Source organism: Giraffa tippelskirchi, chromosome 10 (genome assembly GCF_054371585.1).
Source record: "Giraffa tippelskirchi isolate mGirTip1 chromosome 10, T2T-mGirTip1v1.2.pri, whole genome shotgun sequence".
Classification (NCBI taxonomy): domain Eukaryota; kingdom Metazoa; phylum Chordata; class Mammalia; order Artiodactyla; family Giraffidae; genus Giraffa; species Giraffa tippelskirchi.
The window spans coordinates 150,370,058-150,389,959 of NC_137284.1; the positions used below are offsets into that span (position 1 = coordinate 150,370,058).

At 39.9% G+C, this 19,902-nt stretch overlaps 1 protein-coding gene across 1 annotated transcript; it reads left to right on the forward strand.

The window, feature by feature from the left end:
• Positions 1 to 1,971: 1,971 nt before the first annotated feature.
• On the forward strand, positions 1,972 to 10,373 carry LOC145523722 (olfactory receptor 2A1/2A42-like). Its single transcript, XM_081534503.1, has 3 exons — positions 1,972 to 2,139; positions 8,201 to 8,221; positions 9,180 to 10,373. Exons 1-3 carry the CDS (start codon positions 2,081 to 2,083, stop codon positions 10,123 to 10,125), a joined length of 1,026 nt encoding a protein of 341 aa, XP_081390629.1. The 5' UTR covers positions 1,972 to 2,080; the 3' UTR covers positions 10,126 to 10,373.
• The last annotated feature ends 9,529 nt before the right edge of the window (positions 10,374 to 19,902 follow it).

Genomic DNA, 19,902 nt, shown 5'->3' on the forward strand with positions numbered 1-19,902 from the left:
TAAATTCTGCCTCTTCCTTCTCTGTTGTTAAGGATCCCAAACAAAGTCTGTCCTTTTAATTCATAATTACTTAAGAAATACACTTTGGAGCATTGTCATTTTCATTCTTTGCCATCCGTTTCTTTTTTTTTTTTTTTTTTGATTTTTATTTTTATTTTTATTTTTTTTTGATTTTATTTTATTTATTTATTTTTTTTTATAAATTTATTTATTTTACTTGGGGGCTAATTACTTTACAATATTGTAATAGTTTTTGCCATACATTGACAAGAATCAGCCATGGGTTTACATGTGTTCCCCTTCCCGAACCCCCCACCCACCTCCCTCCCCCTCCCATCCCTCTGGATCATCCCACTGCCCCGGCCCCGAGCCCTTGTCACATGCATCGAACATGGAATGGTGCTCTGTTTCACATATGACAATACACATGTCTCAATGCCATTCTCCCAGAACGGCCCACCCTCACCTTCTCCCTCAGAGTCCATAAAATTGTTCCATGCATCTGTGTCTCTCATTCTGTCCCGCATATAGGGTTATCGTTACCATCTTTCAGATTCCATATATATGCATTAGTATACTGTATTGTTGTTTTTCTTTCTGGCTTACTTCACTCTGTATAATGGGCTCCAGTTTCATCCATCTCAGTAGAACCGATTCAAATGTATTTTTTTTAATGGCTGAGTAATATTCCATTGTGTATATGTACCACAGCCATCCGTTTCTGTTGCAATCCCCAAGATACATGCACTGGTGTCTTGGGTAGTTTTCACAATTTGTTTCCTGCTCTTTTACAGATTTACTTTGAAAAGTGATGGAATCCACCCATTTTATGCTGCTCTTTATCTGTATTGTGTTCAAGTGAACTCCAGAATCGAGTGCTAGCAGTATATTTATTGTAGGCATCAAATTATAAATTTATAAACTTTATAAATCAAGTTATAAAATTATAAATGTCTAATGAAATCAATGCCCAATGCTAACAAATAATGTAAATGTTTTCATTTCACCTAATACTGACTGTGTTGTCTGTCTGCTGAGTTCTATCATACACTTACATCATTTTTACTCTTTAAACAGTAAACACTATAAAGATAGTTACTACAGTTTAATTTTAACAGAATACAGACAATTTTGAGCTGTAGATATTTATCTTTATGTTCCTAAAAGAACTTTAGAAGTTTTAATTTTTGTGAAAATCCCAAATCTTGTATTTAATTACTGGTTGTCTTACTTTTAAGTTTTCATTTTTATGAAAATATTCATTTATAGCCAATATTTCTAAGTTTAGATATATTTCTCTAAATTGTTCTGTACACAAGTTTCTAGTTTACCACTTGTTCATGAAAGGCGGTTTCCTGATTTCTATAAGCTGGCATATAGTGTAGACATTTGAGAGCATATCCATGTCAAATAAGATAGGACCAATCTCATTGTACTGTTAATAGGTTCTTTTGTATACATTTATGTGGGCTTCCCTGGTGGTTCAGTCGGTAAAGGATCTGCCTGCAATGCGGGAGACTTGGGTTTGATTGTTGCGAAGATCCCTTAGAGGAGGGCATGGCAACCCACTCCAGTACTCGTGCCTGGAGAATCCCCATGAACAGAGGAGCCTGGCGGGCTACATACAGTCTATGGGGTCGCAAAGAGTCTGACACGACCAAGCAACTAAGCACACATACATTTATGTCTTGTATTTGTTCACATTTCACTCTGACCACTTGTAGAAGCTGTCCACAGGTTAAAAGTTGTATCAACTTAACGTGTAATAGAAAATACTGTATTTTGAAGTGATGTATTTCCAAAATTTTATACTTCTAATTATTATTTAAAACTTTTTATTTTTCTATCCTAAATTGACTTTTTATAAGTGATGTTTATGTGGTATTAAATATTGAAAGACATGTCCTGAAATATTATTTTCATGGAATTTAGCAGGATTTTTGTAGTTTACATTACTTTTCTATTTTTCAGATGTTTTGCAGTTCACCTGGGCATGAAAGGAGAAATCAAGAAAGTAGTCTTAATATTTATGGGTTGCCTGCTATGTACCAACTTTACTATATAATCAGGAGCACTTACCATGTCCCTAAATAAATACATGGTTCTTCTCATAATGGACCACACACCTGTGGAGCACAGGTAAGCATGTTCTCAAAATGTGATAATCTGTGAAAGATGTACCTCAAGTTTATGCCTCACTTCCAGCATGTCAGGGGTCACACTATAAAAACTCATTCATTTGTAAATTGCACAATTGCTTGATATGAAATTCATAACCTCGAATGTCCAGGATAAGACAAAAGGACAAATAAACATGCGGATACCTTAGGCAACAGTTGTCTCCACGCTCCTGGAAGAGGTGATGGTTTCTAGAGAAAGCCCAAGCCCTCTCCCTTCTCCTGAGGGAGCAGACTCTTCAGCACCTCTTCAGAGCAGAGACTAGAGAGTAATTCAAGTGGTTTACCTACTTTGATGGTTTGTGTCTTAGAAAATCCTCCCCTGGGCAGTATCTAATAAGACCCCCTGGGAAACCTTGCCTCTTTGGACTTCCCAATCCATTCCCTGCCTCCATAACCAACTCTCTGCATCTCCACACCTTGAGTGGTTACTTGGAATCAGCTGCTTTTTCAGGGTGCGTTCTGCCCACCTCTGCTCCACACAAGGGACCCCGATCACACTGGGGAGAAGAGAAGTTGACCTACAGAGGTTAATGCCAGGAGCTTATTCCATGTCACACGGGTTCAGCTTCCTTACGGGTTCAGCTGAACTATCTGAAGGCTTGAGAACCACAGCAGTGCTGGGATTCATGAAATCCAAATAATGCAAAGCATTCAGGGACTGTAATGAGTGATGTTTTCTCAGGGGTGTGCCCCGGGGCTGTCTGTGTTTCCTAATCTTGTCCTGCTGGGGATGAGAAGAGACACAGAAGAGGGGGGTTGCTCTGTCCCCCTCCCCAGGGGAGGTGGGCACGCACTGCATGTCACAGCCCACCCCTTCCAGGGAACCCTCTAGAGCTACAGCGAGGCTGAGCCCATCAGAGAATAAACCTCCTTTTCTGAGGATCTGGTCCCATTTCCAATCTGGAATAGAGGTGAGGGCTCTACGGCTCCCATAGAATCTCCCCAAGGCAGGACCCCATCCAGCCTTCAGGTGCTTTCCTCTTCTGAGGTCTTGAGTCCAAATGGGGGTGCTAACCAGGTTGCTGTATTTTATTTTACCATCAGTTCCTCTTGTACATGTAGTAACACCTAGTCTTTTGGCTTTGTTTTTTAATTTAATTTTTATTTTATATTAGTGTATAGTTGATTTACAATTTGTGTTTGTTTCAGGTAACAGCAAAGTGATTCAGTTATACATATATCCATTCTTTTTTAGATTCATTTCCCATATACATTATTACAAAATATTGAGTAGAATTCCCTGTGCTATACAGCAGGTCCTTGTTGGTTATCTGTTTTATATATAGTAATGTGTATATGTTAATCCCAAGCTCCTAACCCTCACTTTTACACTGCTATTCTTTTTAAGCACAGGTAAGAAAATTCAGTCTTCTATAAATGTGGGCTGATAATTATTCTGCTGTGGGGATAGTTTGAGGAAAGATTAATGCTAACTTTTTAACATATTGCTCACAAATAGTGTAAGGATGTATTTAATTTGGTTAATTTCATTCTATACAGTGGATAAGTAGCTGCATGAAAGCTATAACTTTGTGGACCCTGATGCTAGATAAAAGAATAAGAAAATACTGGGTGTTGAATTTAGGTTAAAAGTATGGAATAATTTTTATAAACTGAGGAAGATTTTTCTGGGATATATTAGGGTGTGATCTTTCATTTCAGGGAAACGGACATTACTTCAGTCTTTATGTTTATGTCTCATCAATATAACTACAATATATAATCTATGAAGCCCATACACATCTCATCCATTACCCATAACTTGGAGAACAGTGTCAGGCACACAGAAAACACTTTAAATATTAGACTTTCCCAAATCTAGAGTGTATATGAATGAAAGTGAATGTATGTGTGTGTGGTTGTGTGTGTGTATATATGTATATGTGTGGATGAGGAAAGTGCAGAAAAGCAAAAGAGTTGCTACTTAAAGGATAATCTCTTTAGTTGTAAATAGAATTGTCAGCTTTAAGCCCTTTTTAATCCCCAGTATCTCTTAAACTAATCATGCACTTTCCAAATAAAGACATTGAAGGTCAGAAGCCAAAAGCTGCCTTACTGATCCTTCAACCCTATATTATCCACAAAAGCACATTGTTGACTAACATTGTAATACAACCCCTGTGTAGTAGAAATATGCTCAATTTTTGTCTCAGTTAATTCATTTAATTATTTAACTTGTATTACCTCCATTTTCACAGCAACTTCATATAATAGATACTGTCACTTTTGTCCTTTCAAAAATTTTAATACTAGGGCTTGAGAGGTTAAGAATTCAGAATCATACAAGTAGTAAATGCATGTCTCATCCTTAAGTTTATGCTCTTTAATTACTACTCCATCATGCCTTTCTACCATAAATGATCAATCCAGAGGACAGAAAATCTGTAAGGATATAGCTGAATACCATCCATCACCTGGACACCTATAGACTACTTCATCCACAGCAAAATACACATTCTTCTCAAGCTCACATGTAATATTCGCCAAGATAGAGCATATTTAGAGCCAAAAAATGCACCTGAACAAATTTAAAAGAATAGAAATCGCACAATGTCTGTTCTTAGATCAAAATGGAATTAAAATGGAAATCATTAACAGATTTAGCTGGAAAATCCTCCAAATATTTGGAGATTACACAATCACTTTCTAAATAACACATGGGTCAAGGAAGAAAGAGCAACAGAAATGCTAAAATATTTTGATCTAGAAAAGAATCAAAGAAGGGTTCGATTGAGTACATTAACTGTAACAGACATTTTTTATAACTTGGAAGTAAGCATGCAGTACTTTGGTTGAACTGAGAGTTTAAAAATAGCTTTTGTTTTTAGGAATGCTCTGTGACTCACACCCACAACATTAGAAAAGTGTTTGTCAGCCCATCAGATCTTAAATTTTACTTTTTGAAATATAGGCCCCATCTAGTGCTGACAGGTTTGTTCATGTATAAAGAAATGATTCCAATCTTAGATATTTACTTTGAAACCACAGAGATCCTGGATAATGTATTAGTCATCAAACAATTTGCCAATTTTTAAATTGCTAACTTGTACATACATATCAGATGCATCATTTATAGCATAAAATGATGCTTGAATGTTGTATTTGAAATTGGGATGTATTTCATTTCTTTCTTAGTCTCTTCTTTCAGTTCTTATAGTCTTTAGAAAATTAATCCATTTGAGTTCAGGTAAGAGACTTCTAATACCATGTAGAATAAAAATAGGGCTTCCCTGGTGGCTCAATTGGTAAAGAATCTGCCTGCAATGCAGGAGACCCAGGTTCAATCCTTGGGTTGGGAAGATCCCCTGGAGAAAGAAATGGCAACCCACCCCAGTATTCTTGCCTGGATATCTGATGAACAGAGGAGACTGGCAGGCTGTAGTCCATGGGGTCACAAAGAGTCAGACACAACTTAGCGATTAAACCACCACCAGCATAAAATATGAGGGAAAAAAGAAAGAAAGTAGAAGTGTTTTTCAGGTGTTCAATGCTTAAATATTTTGGAGATTCTACAGTTGTTATTACCAAACTTCAGACAGCATTCTTTTTGGCCTTGGGAAGAATGTCCTTAATTTGGTATGATTATTCTCAATGACAGAGGATGAGATGGTTGGATAGCATCACCAACTCCATGGACATGAGTTTGAGCAAGCTCTGGGAGTTGGTGATGGACAGGGAAGCCTGGCGTGCTGCAGTTCATGGGGTTGCAAAGAGTTGGGCATAACTGAGCAACTGAACTGAACTGATGCTCAAAAACATTTAAGTAAGTCTGAAGTACCAGACCCAGTTCCAGGGTGGTCCAAGCATTCAATATTTAGGCATTCATTCACTCATGTGTCTCATTCATTCATTTGTTCACTTAGTAAACATTTGCTAAGTGCCAGAATTACAAAAATGGATACACCTGTTCTTTGTTCACAAGGGATGTGTTACAATCCAGTTGACAAATGTTCATAAAGAATTTTAATATATTCAATAGGCCCTCCTTCTCCTGTCTCTCCCTTTAGGTTTCAAAGAGATTCCTATTTTGTAAGCAGTGTTTCTTTTTTCTTTATGTAATTAACTTGGAAGTTACAAAAGGAAATAAAAGAAGACTTAATAAAGGGATGAAGCATTTTATAAGAGGTAGATTCAGATGCATTTTCACAGCTAAATGTTTTAATATGTTTTATGTATTTTCCAAATAAATTTAAAAGGTTGTCCTAGAACAATGATTTTTAATATAATCCTGAAAAAAATAGACCTTCATCATGTTTTAGGAATTCATAGTACAGTCGATTTAATTGTGTCTTGCTAATAATTTATTGATGTGTTAGTTGCTCAGTCATGTCAGACTCTCTGTGACCCCAGGGACCGTAGCCCACCAGGCTCCTCTGACCATGGAATTTTCCAGCAAGAATACTGGAGTGGGTACCCATCCCCTTCAGGGGATCTTCCCGACCCAGGGATCAAACCCAGATCTCCTGCATTCCAGGTGGATTCTTTACTATCTGAGCCACCATGTAAGGATCCTCATTTATTGATAATACTTATTTAAAAAAAAACAGTCATTTGTTGCTTCTAGAGAAGGATCTAATGGGAATGTCCTTCAGGATTTGGATTAATTCCTCAGAAAAGCTTTCCCTGGGTTGTATTTCAATGTGATTATCTCTGCCTATGACCTGGACCCCACTTAGTAGATCATACTGCTCAAATTTTAAAAAAAAACATAAATAACCCTGAATGAAATTATTTATTATAAAAAATTGGCAAGAACTTTGATTATCAGCACATGCTCTTTGTCAAAATGTCTGCATAAGAAGGCAAATGAATACCTCCTGGTTGGTTGGTGAGCGTGGAATCAGGGCGGGGGCAGAGGGGAATGCTTAACTGGAGGTCTTCCCAGTGAGAGTATTGATCTCTGATCACTGAAGCCATCTGACACAGGCCTGCAATAGGACAACACATTCATCCCATCAGGCCAGACGCCCTTGGACACTGCTGAAGATGTGCTGATAACCACTGGCGCATGGATCACCGCCTGCTTTATTCCTCAGTCTTTCCATAGACAAGGACCTCACACGATTGTTATATTTGGATTCCTGAGTCACAGTCAGATCCTCTCTTCCTTCTTCCACAAAAAACAATGAAGTGAAAGTGTTAGTCGCTCAGTCGTTTCCTACTCTTTGCCACCCCATGGACTGTAGCTTACCAGCCTCCTATGAAAATGGGATTTCCCAGGCAAGAATACTGGAGTGGGTTACCATTTCTGTCTCCTGGAGATCTTCCTGACCCAGGGACTGAACCCAGGTCTCTTGCATTGCATGCAAATTCTTCACCACAGAGAGCCACCAGGGAAGCCCTTCTTCCATGAGATTGCAGCAGAGCTCCTCGAGTGGAGTTTTTTTGGGTGCACTTAGAACTCTCCAGTTATAAGTCTACACAGTTCTCTTGTTTTCCTTCTCCAGTTCTTCCCATTCACGATGAGTAGACTTTACAAGTTTTATTTCTCTTTTTTCCGAGTTCCTCAGGGAGTATCTCATTATTGTCTCCATTGGTATTAATGACTGGTATTTATTTATATTAATGACAACTAGACCAGGATATTATCAACAAAAGCACCTTTCTGTACATTAATCCTAGAGAAGCTGCTTCTTCCGAAATAAGCAGGTCCAAATTCAATCGATCAGCCTCACGTCATGTTTGCCTAGCAGTAAGGTGCTAACTAAATGTTTGCACCAGCAAAGATGTTATATTTGTACATGATATTTTGCAGAAGCTGTTATCCAGGACTTAGGACAAACAAACATCACCAGTTCACAAAAGCATCAAATACTGAACCACCAAATTAATGCTATATACATCTCTAAAATGACAAATTTACTACATTACTTTCCAAAAAAATTAGCTATCTGTAAAGCAGATATCAGTTCTTATGTTGCTGAGGTAGGACCAAGTTGATTTTTTTAATGAATTGTCATTTCTTGTCTTTTTGAATTTCATGTATGGAACCTGATGCAAATGCTAAACCATCACACAAGCCTACCACAGACTTGTTCCAGGTATGGCCTTTCCCGCTTATTTTATGACCTAGATTTTCTCTTTTAATAGGAGTAGAGTAGTAGGGTTACAGGTAGTACATGGGAAACTACATCTTCAAGTGTTTCACCTGCATCCACACCCACCCACCACGTGTGAGTGGCTGACTTTACGGTCATTTACACTCTTGCACAAAAGGTCTAGATTCACAATACATAAATGCTGTGCAGCACTCCCCAACCCAATTCCTACAAATTGTAGAGGTTGTTATTCAAAACAGTTGTTTGGTAAATTAGTAACTATGATGGCATCAGTACACTCACAGCCAACGGTTGGTTTGATTTCATCACTTATTGTAAAATAAAGATATTCACTAGAGTTCATGTGGAGCATATCCACTGATTCCTTCTTAGCAACTTAAACAATCACATTGTCATAAAAGTTGCTCTTTATCTTTTTGTTCCTCCTGTTATCATGTAAACTGCTCTACATCTAGAGAGCAAAGGTTGATTTCGACTGCTGAAGGCAACACAGTTGATACCTCTATTGAGAAATTGGAATTACATCTCCTCTCTTGGACTACTCTAATCCTCATCTTTGGTGTTCTTCCTTTACTGATTACTTCTACATTCCAGAAATTCTCTTAGTAACAGATATGCAGCTTAGTAACTTGTCGTAATTTAGTAACGTGCCTTAGTAACTTGACACGTGCAGCTCCAGAATGATTCCTATGTCGTGGTTATTTTATCTCCTCTTTTGATTGGACATTCCTTCTTCCCATTATGTATCAGTGGCTCTGGTAACCTATCATGGTGACACAATCCCTTTCTGTAAAACTGTATGTCAGGTTATATTATTAACTTAATGTGTAACTAGTCATCACCTTAAAATCATGTCCTTTAAAAATGTTATTTTTTCAAAAAATGTCTAGAGGTTTTCTACAATTCTGTCCTAAGTGATCCCGTTTTATCATTTTCATAGTGAAATGGGAGAAAATCAGACGATGGTTACAGAATTCATCCTACTGGGACTTTGTCTTGGCCCAAGGATTCAGATGCTCCTCTTTGGGGTCTTCTCCCTGCTCTATGTCCTCACCCTGCTGGGGAACGGGGTCATCCTGGGGCTCATCTCACTGGACCCCAGACTGCACAGCCCCATGTACTTCTTCGTCTCACACCTGGCCATCGTTGACATGGCCTATGCCTGCAACACGGTGCCCCAGATGCTGGTCAACCTCCTGAGTCCAGCCAAGCCCATCTCCTTTGCTGGCTGCATCACACAGACCTTTCTTTTTCTGACTTTTGCTCTGACAGAGTGTCTGCTCCTGGTGGTGATGTCCTATGATCGGTATGGGGCCATCTGCCACCCCCTCCGGTATTCTGTCATTGTGAGCTGGAGAGTCTGCATCAGCCTGGTGGTGACTTCCTGGACATGTGGCTCCCTCCTGGCCCTGGTCCATGTGAGTCTTGTCCTGAGGCTGCCCTTCTGTGGGCCTCATGAAATCAACCACTTCTTCTGTGAAATCTTGTCTGTCCTCAAGCTGGCCTGTGCTGACACTAAGCTCAACCAAGTTGTCATCTTTTCGGCCTGTATGTTTATCTTAGTCGGGCCCCTCTGCCTGGTGCTGGTCTCCTACGCGCGCATCCTGGTTGCCATCCTGAGGATCCGGTCAGGTGAGGGCCGCAGGAAGGCCTTCTCCACCTGCTCCTCCCACCTCTGTGTGGTCGGGCTCTTCTTTGGCAGTGCCATCGTCATGTATATGGCCCCCAAGTCCCGCCACCCTGAGGAGCAGCAGAAGATCCTTTCCCTGTTTTACAGTTTATTCAACCCCATGCTGAACCCGCTGATCTACAGCCTGAGGAATGCAGAGGTCAAGGGTGCCCTGAGGAGAGTGCTGTTCAAGGAGAGTCATTTCCTGTTGGAGTGACATTTGAATCACACCCCACCTCAAGAGTCTACTTGGAGGCTTGGTACTGAGTACCCACCAAAGCTCATCCCTCTGTGTCTCTGAGACTAAGTCATCCAAGACACTCTGTAAAGTACTCTCTTTTCCTCCCTAAAAATTATTTAGGTTTTGCTGCATTTGTTATATGTAATTCTATCAACCATATTTACTTTTTCATTTAACTACTTGGTGAATTAAGTTGATCCAGAGAGGAAAAAAAAAAAAAAAAATTTCTCCACTGTTAAGGAAAAGGAGTACGTCAAGGCTGTATATTGTTACCCTGCTTATTTAACTTATATGCAGAGTACATCATGAGAAATGCTGGGCTGGAAGAAGCACAAGCTGGAATCAAGATTGCCGGGAGAAATATCAATAACCTCAGATATGCGGATGACACAACCCTTATGGCATAAAGTGAAGAAGAACTAAAGAGCCTCTAGATGAAAGGGAAAGAGGAGAGTGAAAATGTTGGCTCAGAAAACTAAGATCATGGCATCTGATCCCATCACTTCATGGGAAATAGATGGGGAAACAGTAGAAACAGTGTCAGACTTTATTTTTGGGGGCTCCAAAATCACTGCAGATGGTGATTGCAGCCATGAAATTAAAAGATGCTTACTCCTTGGAAGGAAGGCTATGACCAACCTAGATAGCATATTAAAAAGCAGAGACATTACTTTGCCAACAAAGGTCCATCTAGTCAAGGCTATGGTTTTTCCAGTAGTCATGTGTGGATGTGAGAGTTGGACAGTGAAGAAAGCTGAGCACTGAAGAATTGATGCTTTTGAACTGTGGTGTTGAAGAAGACTCTTCAGAGTCCCTTGGACTGCAAGGAGATCCAACCAGTCCATCCTAAAGGAGATCAGTCCTGGGTGTTCGTTGGAAGGACTGATGTTGAAGCTGAAGCTCCAATACTTTGGCCACCTCATGAGAAGAGTTGACTCATTGGAAAAGACCCTGATGCTGGGAAGGATTGGGGGCAGGAGGAGAAGGGGATGACAGAGGATGAGATGGCTGGGTGGCATCACCGACTCGATGGACATGGGTTTGGGTAAACTCCGGGAGTTGGACAGGGAGGCCTGGTGTGCTGCAGTCCATGGGGTCACAAAGAATCGGACACGACTGAGCGACTGAACTGAACTTAACTGAAGGAGCCCAAAGGCTAAAATAGACACTCTACCTCTGACTCCACTGGGTGTGTGCAATAATAGCAGAACAACAGGCATTAGTGATATAACCACATTCATAACAATTTTTCAAAATACTGTCGCTATAGGCAGAGACCCAGAATCCATGAATAACTGCCCATTTTCATCCCACATTCGGATGTTTCCTCTCATTTGTAAATCCTCTTACAAAGTGTGTGTGTGTGTGTATGTATGTGTGTGTGTGTGTGTTAGTTGCTCAGTCATGTCCGACTCTTTGCTAAGCCATAGACTGTAGCCTGCCAGGTTCCTCTGTCCATGGAATTCTCCAGGCAAGAATAGTGGAGTGGGTTGCCATTTCCTTCTCTACTTACAAATAGTAAATGTACCTAAATGCCCACTCAGACTTAGGGGAAATTGATTTTGTTGATTAAATCCTGTAATCAGCCTTACAATTTCTGTTATCAGAATGTGAGTCTCACATACAGTTGGCATCCCAGGGAACTGCCCAACAAAACCCATTGCCCAGTCTGCTCTGGTATTTTGATGGCCACTTGTTTCCAAACTCTCCTCATCGTCTCAAGAAAAATATCTTAAGATTCTCTCTGAATAGACATACACTCTTCACCAAGGAGTAGTTAGAAAGTGCTGCAGCCCAGCTTTCAATTGCTGGATGTGAATGGAGAGTCCTACACAGAGATAACTGAATGGAAAAAGGGGTGTAATAATAATAGTTAACAGTATTATTAAGTACTCCATGCCACATGCTTCACATTGATAGATACTTTATAGAGGTCATCTCCTTTCATCATCATAACAAGTGCATTTTTCATTATCATCCCATTTTATAGATGCAAACGTTAAAGCAATGGCAAATGTGAGACTCACATCCCAACAGTATGACTCCCAAGTCTTTTCTACCAACAAGACAGTGTAGTACCTCACTATTGGAGTTATTAAATTAAGAATAAGGTGAACCTATCCCAACATAGGATATGTTGGGAGGCTTTGTGTTTCTTCTCAGTCTGATGTGTGCCACGGTGAATCTCGGAGAACTAGGTATTATTTATTGAAGGCTTCTGGTCCTGGTCAGAGAGTTCTGTGGGCATGGTTACTAAAGATGTTCAGAATTTTGTAGCAACACAAAGAGGGTGGTAACGGAGGCTGTTGAGATTAGAGGTTTAGTTTAGACCTGCATGGTGTTAAGACCCAGAACTAGGACATTTCCAGTGTCACATACACTACTCACATGTTCATACACATGTGTGTGCATGTATGCACACATATTTACTGAGTGTTCACTATGGCGAGGCTCTGTTCTAAGCATCTTATGAGTATTACCTTTTTAAATCTTCATAGTAGCCCTATGAGATAGAGACTATTTACCACTTTTTAGACGTGGAAACAGAGGCACAAAGAGATTAAGTAACTTAACTAAAGCCTCACAGCTAGTAAGTACCCAGTCCAGAATCAGACCTAGGCAATCTGATTACCAAACCCATAGACATACCTATATATAAAAATCAAAAAGCTTGTGATGTTCTGGGAGAAGAAGGAAGTGGAGGAGAAGGAAAACTTTCAACATCCAGTCAAAGATAGGCCTTGAGCTTCACGAAGAAAAAGTACTTAAATTTGCTAAAGAAAGCAATTTCACTTTACACTGGTGTGAAAATGAGGGAGAAAGAAAGGATTGTGACTCCAAGGGTCCAGGGTAGAGGTAGAGCCTGTCAACCAGGAGGATAGTGAAACAGAGAACAGTACAGAAAGAGGTAACAATGAAGCTTTAAATTGATGGTTCGCCAAGTTCAAGAGCATTAGAAAGAGTGCTTGCAATTTGTCCAACATGGGTGTAATTTTTAATTTCAGTAATTCCTAACACAGTCTTTAAATGGTTGTTTCATTTCACGACGGATGTTGCATACTACGTTGCCATGTGCAGAAGCATATCCCCTTTAGCAGCACAGGGGACCACTCAGCCTTGGAGGGAACAACCTGATGAGGGGTCCCAGCCAGAGCTCAGGCGCAGTGGTCCCTCTATGGGTCAGTCGGCCAGAGGCTCCCGGGGACTGACATCTCTCCCTTTGAACCCATTCCTAGGCAACCAAATACTAAGAAAACACGTGAGACCTTCCCTTGGGCAAAGAGATTCATATTTTGTTTTTTTATTTCCAACATTTTCTGATCTTTCACCTGGGATCTACAGAACATTTCTCAATTACGTATCATCTCTCCATGTGGGGAAGGACAAGTATCAGTTTCTCTCTTTATCCTTAATGCCTTAATGCTCCTAACACAGAATAAGCACTCAGCAAACACTCCTTAAATAAAGGATGCTTTAACTATCAGCCACATTTCCAAATTTTCAGTGGAGCTATCTTCTGATTGCTATCTTCCTTAAGTCTCTCTAATTGTAAGTTATAGTTACAGAGTTTATCATAGCTGATAATTATGAATTGCTTACTATATGGTAAGAACTATATAAAATACTTTCAAATAATCTTCATATCAAATCTGTTGAGTGGGTACAGTTGTTATCCTTATATAATGATGAGGAACATGAACTTCAGGAAAGTGAATTGATTTACCCAAGGACACAAAATAAAATACATAAAATTTATTTTATTTAAATAAAATAAATAAAATTCAAGGTCAAGTGTTTGGCTTTAAAATAACTCTAAACCACTCTTTTCTAGAGGATCTGCTGATATTCACAAACTTAATGGCTGGCATCAGTACTGTTCATAGTAGACCCTCAGTAAACTGAATGAACTAATCACAGTCCCTGTGTCCAAATTTCTACCCATAACTTACAGGCCTTGGAATGGGTTACCTTGTATCTGTTTAAGTCAAAGATCTTACTATCCCTTAGGTTTATCCAGTTCTTGTTTTTAGTGTATGCTTATTTGATGAATATTAATAATCAAGAATGGAGTATTGGTCTAGGATCACAGAGAGGAAAGGAAACACATTTGGGTGGAAATTAAGCATTTACTGTGAAAACTGCTAGGACTGTTTATTCATTTCTGTAACAGGGAACAATGGTCCTTCGCTTTGCCGAGGAGCATGTGCGCTCGCTGAGCCTGTGATTCTGGAAGGTCAGGATGGGACTGGTGCTGGATGGAAAGGCATGGGAGGTGCTGTCCTTAAAAAACCCAGGTAAGAGGGTGGAGACTGTTATCAGTAATAGCTGCAGTAATGATAGGAGCGGGAATTCATGTGTGGCGGCGGGCTCATTTGCTGCCTGAGATTGGCACCTGCAGCATATTTGGCGTGTGGACTGGAGATTGCCAACCACAGACCTGGAGGATTGCTGTTTACCACTTACTGTAAATGTAGCTTTATCGTTTTTAATATGGGCTGTGGAGAGGGGGAAAAAACAAATGAGCGGAGAGCTGGAATGCTGTCCGACTGGGTGAAAACACGGCTATGTTTTCCCAACCAGCAAGGGGAGTGTCTTATACTCCTTACTTTCCTGACAAACTTGGAACAGCGTTGGCTCATTTTGGTCTTTCTTGAACCTGTGCTTCTCTTTGTTTCTAATTTTTGAAGTTGTGCTGGACCAAAAGTAGAGGTGAGTCCTTGAATACAGTGTGATTCAGTCTTAGATTCAGGACATCCCAGTTCCCATCCCAGTTCCCGCACTGACTCACCGTGTGACCTTAGAGAAGTTTTTTACTCCTCCGGCCTACAGTTTCCTCATCTATAAAATGAGAAGTTGAACTAGACAATCTTTGTGGGTCTTTCTTATTTTCTACTTTTTGTCTCTCTGTTGGTTTCCTCATGTTTCATTGGAATTTGGATGTTGAATTTTTCCAAAGGAATATAGAATGAGTTCCATGCAGAGAAAAGGAAATGAATTCTTGAGATAATTGAATATCTTGGGCTCTAAACATAGTAGGAACACAATAGTAATGGCTGAATTAATAAATGAGTTGAACATTTCATGTTCCAGGAAATAGGAATTGTATAAGGCTGGCTGAAGCATAAGGTGAAATGCCCACTCTAAGAAAAGTTAAATATTATTAGCCTTGTCAGATGTTGTTAAGAGTAATCTCACTGGATAGGTTCTGGGACCTGGAATAAACTTAAATAGTGTCTAATTTTGTATCCCTAAAATAATAATTTTAATATATAGTATTTATTGAGCATTATTAAGTTTCAGGTATTGTGGTGAGATACATGCATTATTTTTTTTTATGGCTGAGCACCTTTGCTGTCCACCTGAAACTATCGCAATATTGTTTTTTTAATTTATCTATTTTTTAATTGAAGGATAATTTCTTTACAGAATTGTGTTGCTTTCTGCCAAACATCAACAGAGATACATGCATTCCTATCTGGTCTAAGCTTCATAACAGTTCCAAGTTTAGTACTTTTATCACAGTCATTTTTAAAAAGAAGAAATGGAGGCACAGGGATGGTAAGAGTTACAGGAAAGTGTATGACACAACCTGAGTTCTAATCTAGGTCAGCCTGACACCACAACCACACCCATAATCACTAAGCATACTGCCTCCCCGTAGCCTGGACTTCTGGAATATTTTTCTACATGCAGTAAAGTAAGACTCAAGAAAATCACCCTGAATATTCTGAAATTCCAGTGTAAGAAAAAATTTAAAATATAGCTAACAGAGTTTCCAAAGAAATATAATGAACAAAGTGGTAATATACAAACAAATTGTTTAACTGAGCAAAAATTCCTGGATACAGTAGAGACATATGAACCACACACAGTAGAACAAGTGAAAACCACTAATGAATATTATGAGAGATGTACAGCCTCTCTAGTGATTAGAGAAACTAATTTTAAAGCATAGGATACCATTTGTTTGCCCATCAGCTGGACAAAAAGAAAAAGATTGATACTTTCTAGTGTGGCTGAGCATATGGGCAATTAGGAATTTCCCCATAGTCTTGGTGGGAGTATAAATTGATTTCATGGTTATTTGGGAATATGTCTTCCAAAATTAAAATTTGCACACCTGGGATGCAGCAATTCCAATTCTAGGAACATATCCTATAGAAATATTCACATACACGTGTTAAAAAATATGTATGTGTAAATTTATTTTAAATTGAAAATTTTATAATAGCCAAATGCCACAAATAAGCTTATATCTTTCAACATGGGGTTGTTTAATAAAACATTATATAAGCCTATATTTTGGAATATTTTGTAACTATTATAATAAACAAGTTTTAGTAATTAAGTTTAGTATGGGTAAACAAGTAATATTTGGAAGATTCTCATAAGTAAGAAAGTCATGTTGATATAGTTCAGTTCAGTTCAGTCGCTCAGTCGTGTCCGACTCTTTGGGACCCCATGAATTACAGCACGCCAGGCCTCTCTGTCCATCACCAACTCCCGGAGTCTACCCAAACCCATGTCCACCGAGTCGGTGATGCCATCCAACCATCTCATCCTCTGTCGTCCCCTTCTCCTCCTGCCCCCAATCCTACCCAGCATTAGGGTCTTTTCCAATGAGTTAACCCTTCGCATGAGGTGCCCAAAGTATTGGAGTTGGCCGATTCACACAAAGAAGTCTGGGATATATGGTCAGTGTATGTTATTTCCCAGGAATAATAGGAAATGGTTTTGTTAACCATCTAGTGGTCTCTGCCACAAGTAATCAGAGGCTCTGAGTTCCTAGCTCTCTGGCCCTTTAGGACATCAGTGAAACTTGAGAGACTTGGTGGTACTAAAGGTAGGAGTAGAGAGACTTGAGCCTCCTCCCAGGTCCTCAGCAGCAGCACTGCCAGTGATACAGATGGATTTGTGTTTGATGTTATGTGAAACACAATCCAAATAAAGCTCCAAGGCAAATCCTCTAGGCCCCACTACAGCAAACATTCTGAATTGCTAATACTCCCCAGATCACTTCCTGAGGGACCCAGCTGGTGTCAGCCCTGATCATCAAATCTTTAGATAGTAGGAAATCCCATGGACCTGAGTTCAGGTGTGCCATGATCAGTTTTGGGTTTTTTTTTTTTTGCCCCATCTTTGAAGTGTTAATAATATGCCACCCACCCTGTCTGTTCCAAAGAGGAGCTGGGAATTTCAAAATGGTAATATACACGTCAACAATTTTTAAGCTGAAAAGTACTAAACATTATTTTTAGACCTATAAAATAGAGATTCATTGGTTCTCTCCTCTCACCTTATTTCTTTTCTGCTTCCCTACTTTCTCTATGTACTTTTTCAGTTCAGTTCAGTTCAGTTGCTCAGTCGTGTCTGACTCTTTGCGACCCCATGGACTGCAGCACACCAGGCTTCCCTGTCCATCACCAACTCCTGGAGCTTGCTCAAACTCATGTCCATCGAGTCAGTGATGCCATCCAACCATCTCATCCTCTGTCATCCCCTTCCCCTCCTGCCTTCAATCTTTCCCAGCATCAGGGTCTTTCCAGTGAGTCAGTTCTTTGCATCAGGTGGCCAAAGTATTGGAGTTTCAGTTTCAGCGTCAGTCCTTCCAATGAATATTCAGGACTGATTTCCTTTAGGATTGACTGGTTTGATATCCTTGCAGTCCAAGGGACTTTCAAGAGTCTTGTCCAACACCACAGTTCAAAAGCATCAATTCTTCAGTGCTCAGCTTTCTTTATGGTCCAACTCTCACATACATACATGACTACTGGAAAAACCATAGCTTTGACCAGATGGACCTTTGTCGGCAAAGTAATGTCTCTGCTTTAGGCATCAGAACTTTTTACATGGCCCCTTATAAAACACACAGGATTTAAAATGTGCTCTCTTTAACTAAAACCCAGTACAATTCATTTCTTTAGAAGATTTTGGGGAAGATCCAAAGAAGACTGTCTGAACGAAAGTTATATCTGGGCAAAGGGTTAGATTTGAGATAACCCATTAGACAGATAAATGATCCTTTCTTCCAAGAAGGTAGGATGTGATAGGAGATTGGACACTCATGCTTGAAGATGGTGGAGAGAATGGAAAAGTCTGCATCTCCAGTTACCCAAAATGCATTTCCCATGTTGTTTGTATTGAGCTGGAAGAGCAGAAAGGAAGTAGTAAGTGAAGTTGGTAAAAAGTCAAGATGCTAAATGATTGAACAGTGTGCAGTAGTCATCCAGTACTCCATGCCTGGATCCTTCTCCATGGAATTCAGCAGAACAAATCGTAGTGTGTGTGCAGTGGGAATCCTTCTGTGGGCTGCAGCAATGCTACTGATAGACTAATACAGACTTCCTGAGCTATTTTTCCTTTTATGAAGCCAAGGCCTACCCTGTAGGATTTTAGAGGGACCCTAGGCTTACAATGATTTCTTCTTGCCTTCAGATACCCAGAATTTCTTTACCAAAACCTTTTGTTTCACAATCACAAATAAGCATGCAGATGCACGTATTTATGCTAGGTTGTAAATAGTAGGTACTAGGGAACCTGTTTTGATAAGAGTTACAGTCCTAGATGCCAAGAAACTGACACTCCTCTTGCCAATTTCATCTATTTTAATCCTCACCTCTTCTGAAGCCAGTGGCCACAGGAGATTTTTAGCTACCATCTAAGTCCAACCTAGACAGCATATTAAAAAGCAGAGACGTTACTTTGACAACAAAGGTCCATCTAGTCAAAACTATGGTTTTTCCAGTAGTCACTTATGGATGTGAGAGTTGGACTATAAACAAAGTTGAGCACTGAAGAACTGGTGCTTTTGAACTGTGGTGTTGGAGGAGACTCTTGAGAGTCCCTTGGACTGCAAGGAGATCCAACCAGTCAATCCTAAAGGAAATCAGTCCTGAATATTCGATGCTGAAGCTGAAACTCCAATACTTTGGTCACCTGATGCAAAGAACTGACTCACTGGAAAAGAGCCTGATGCTGGGAAAGATTGAAGGCAAGAGGAGAAGGGGTCAACAGACGATGAGATGGTTGGATGGCATCACTGACTCAATGGACATGAGTTTGAGCAAGCTCCAGGAGTTGGTGATGGATAGGGAAGCCTGGTGTGCTTCAGTCCATGGGGTCGCAAAGAGTCGGACACGACTGAGCGACTGAACTGAACTGAACTGAAGTCTCTAAAGTCTCTGAAACCTGCCAGAAGACAAGAAAATGGCAAAAACAAAACCAAGCAAAACAAATATCCACTAAGTTTCACAAGTGGGGGCCGATTACATAAAGAGCAGTAACCACCACCCCTCATACAATGGAAGGTCATGCAGTTAGCAGCAAACGAAAAACAATGTGATGGAACTTGCCTGGCAGTCCTGTGGCTAAGACTCTCCACTCCCAATGCAGGGGGCCCAGGTTCAGTCCCTGGTCAGGGAACTCGATTCCACATGCCACAACTAAGACCTGGCATGGCAAAAAATAAAACAAACAATGTGGATGCTCCTCTGTATCTTATATAGAAAAATCTCCAAGATACACTAAAAGAAAGCAAGTAATAGGAGACGTGGATAATCTATGGCCATATGTGCTTATATGTACATAAAATAACTCTGGAGGGATACATCAGAAGCCAAAGAGAGAGGCTGGAAACTTGAATGATGGTGATAAGCAACAGCATAACTAGGCTTACGTTTATAAAACTTCAACTTCTTTAAGAAAAAGAACATACATTTATGACTATCAGATTAGTTCTGGCCTTGAAAGGGG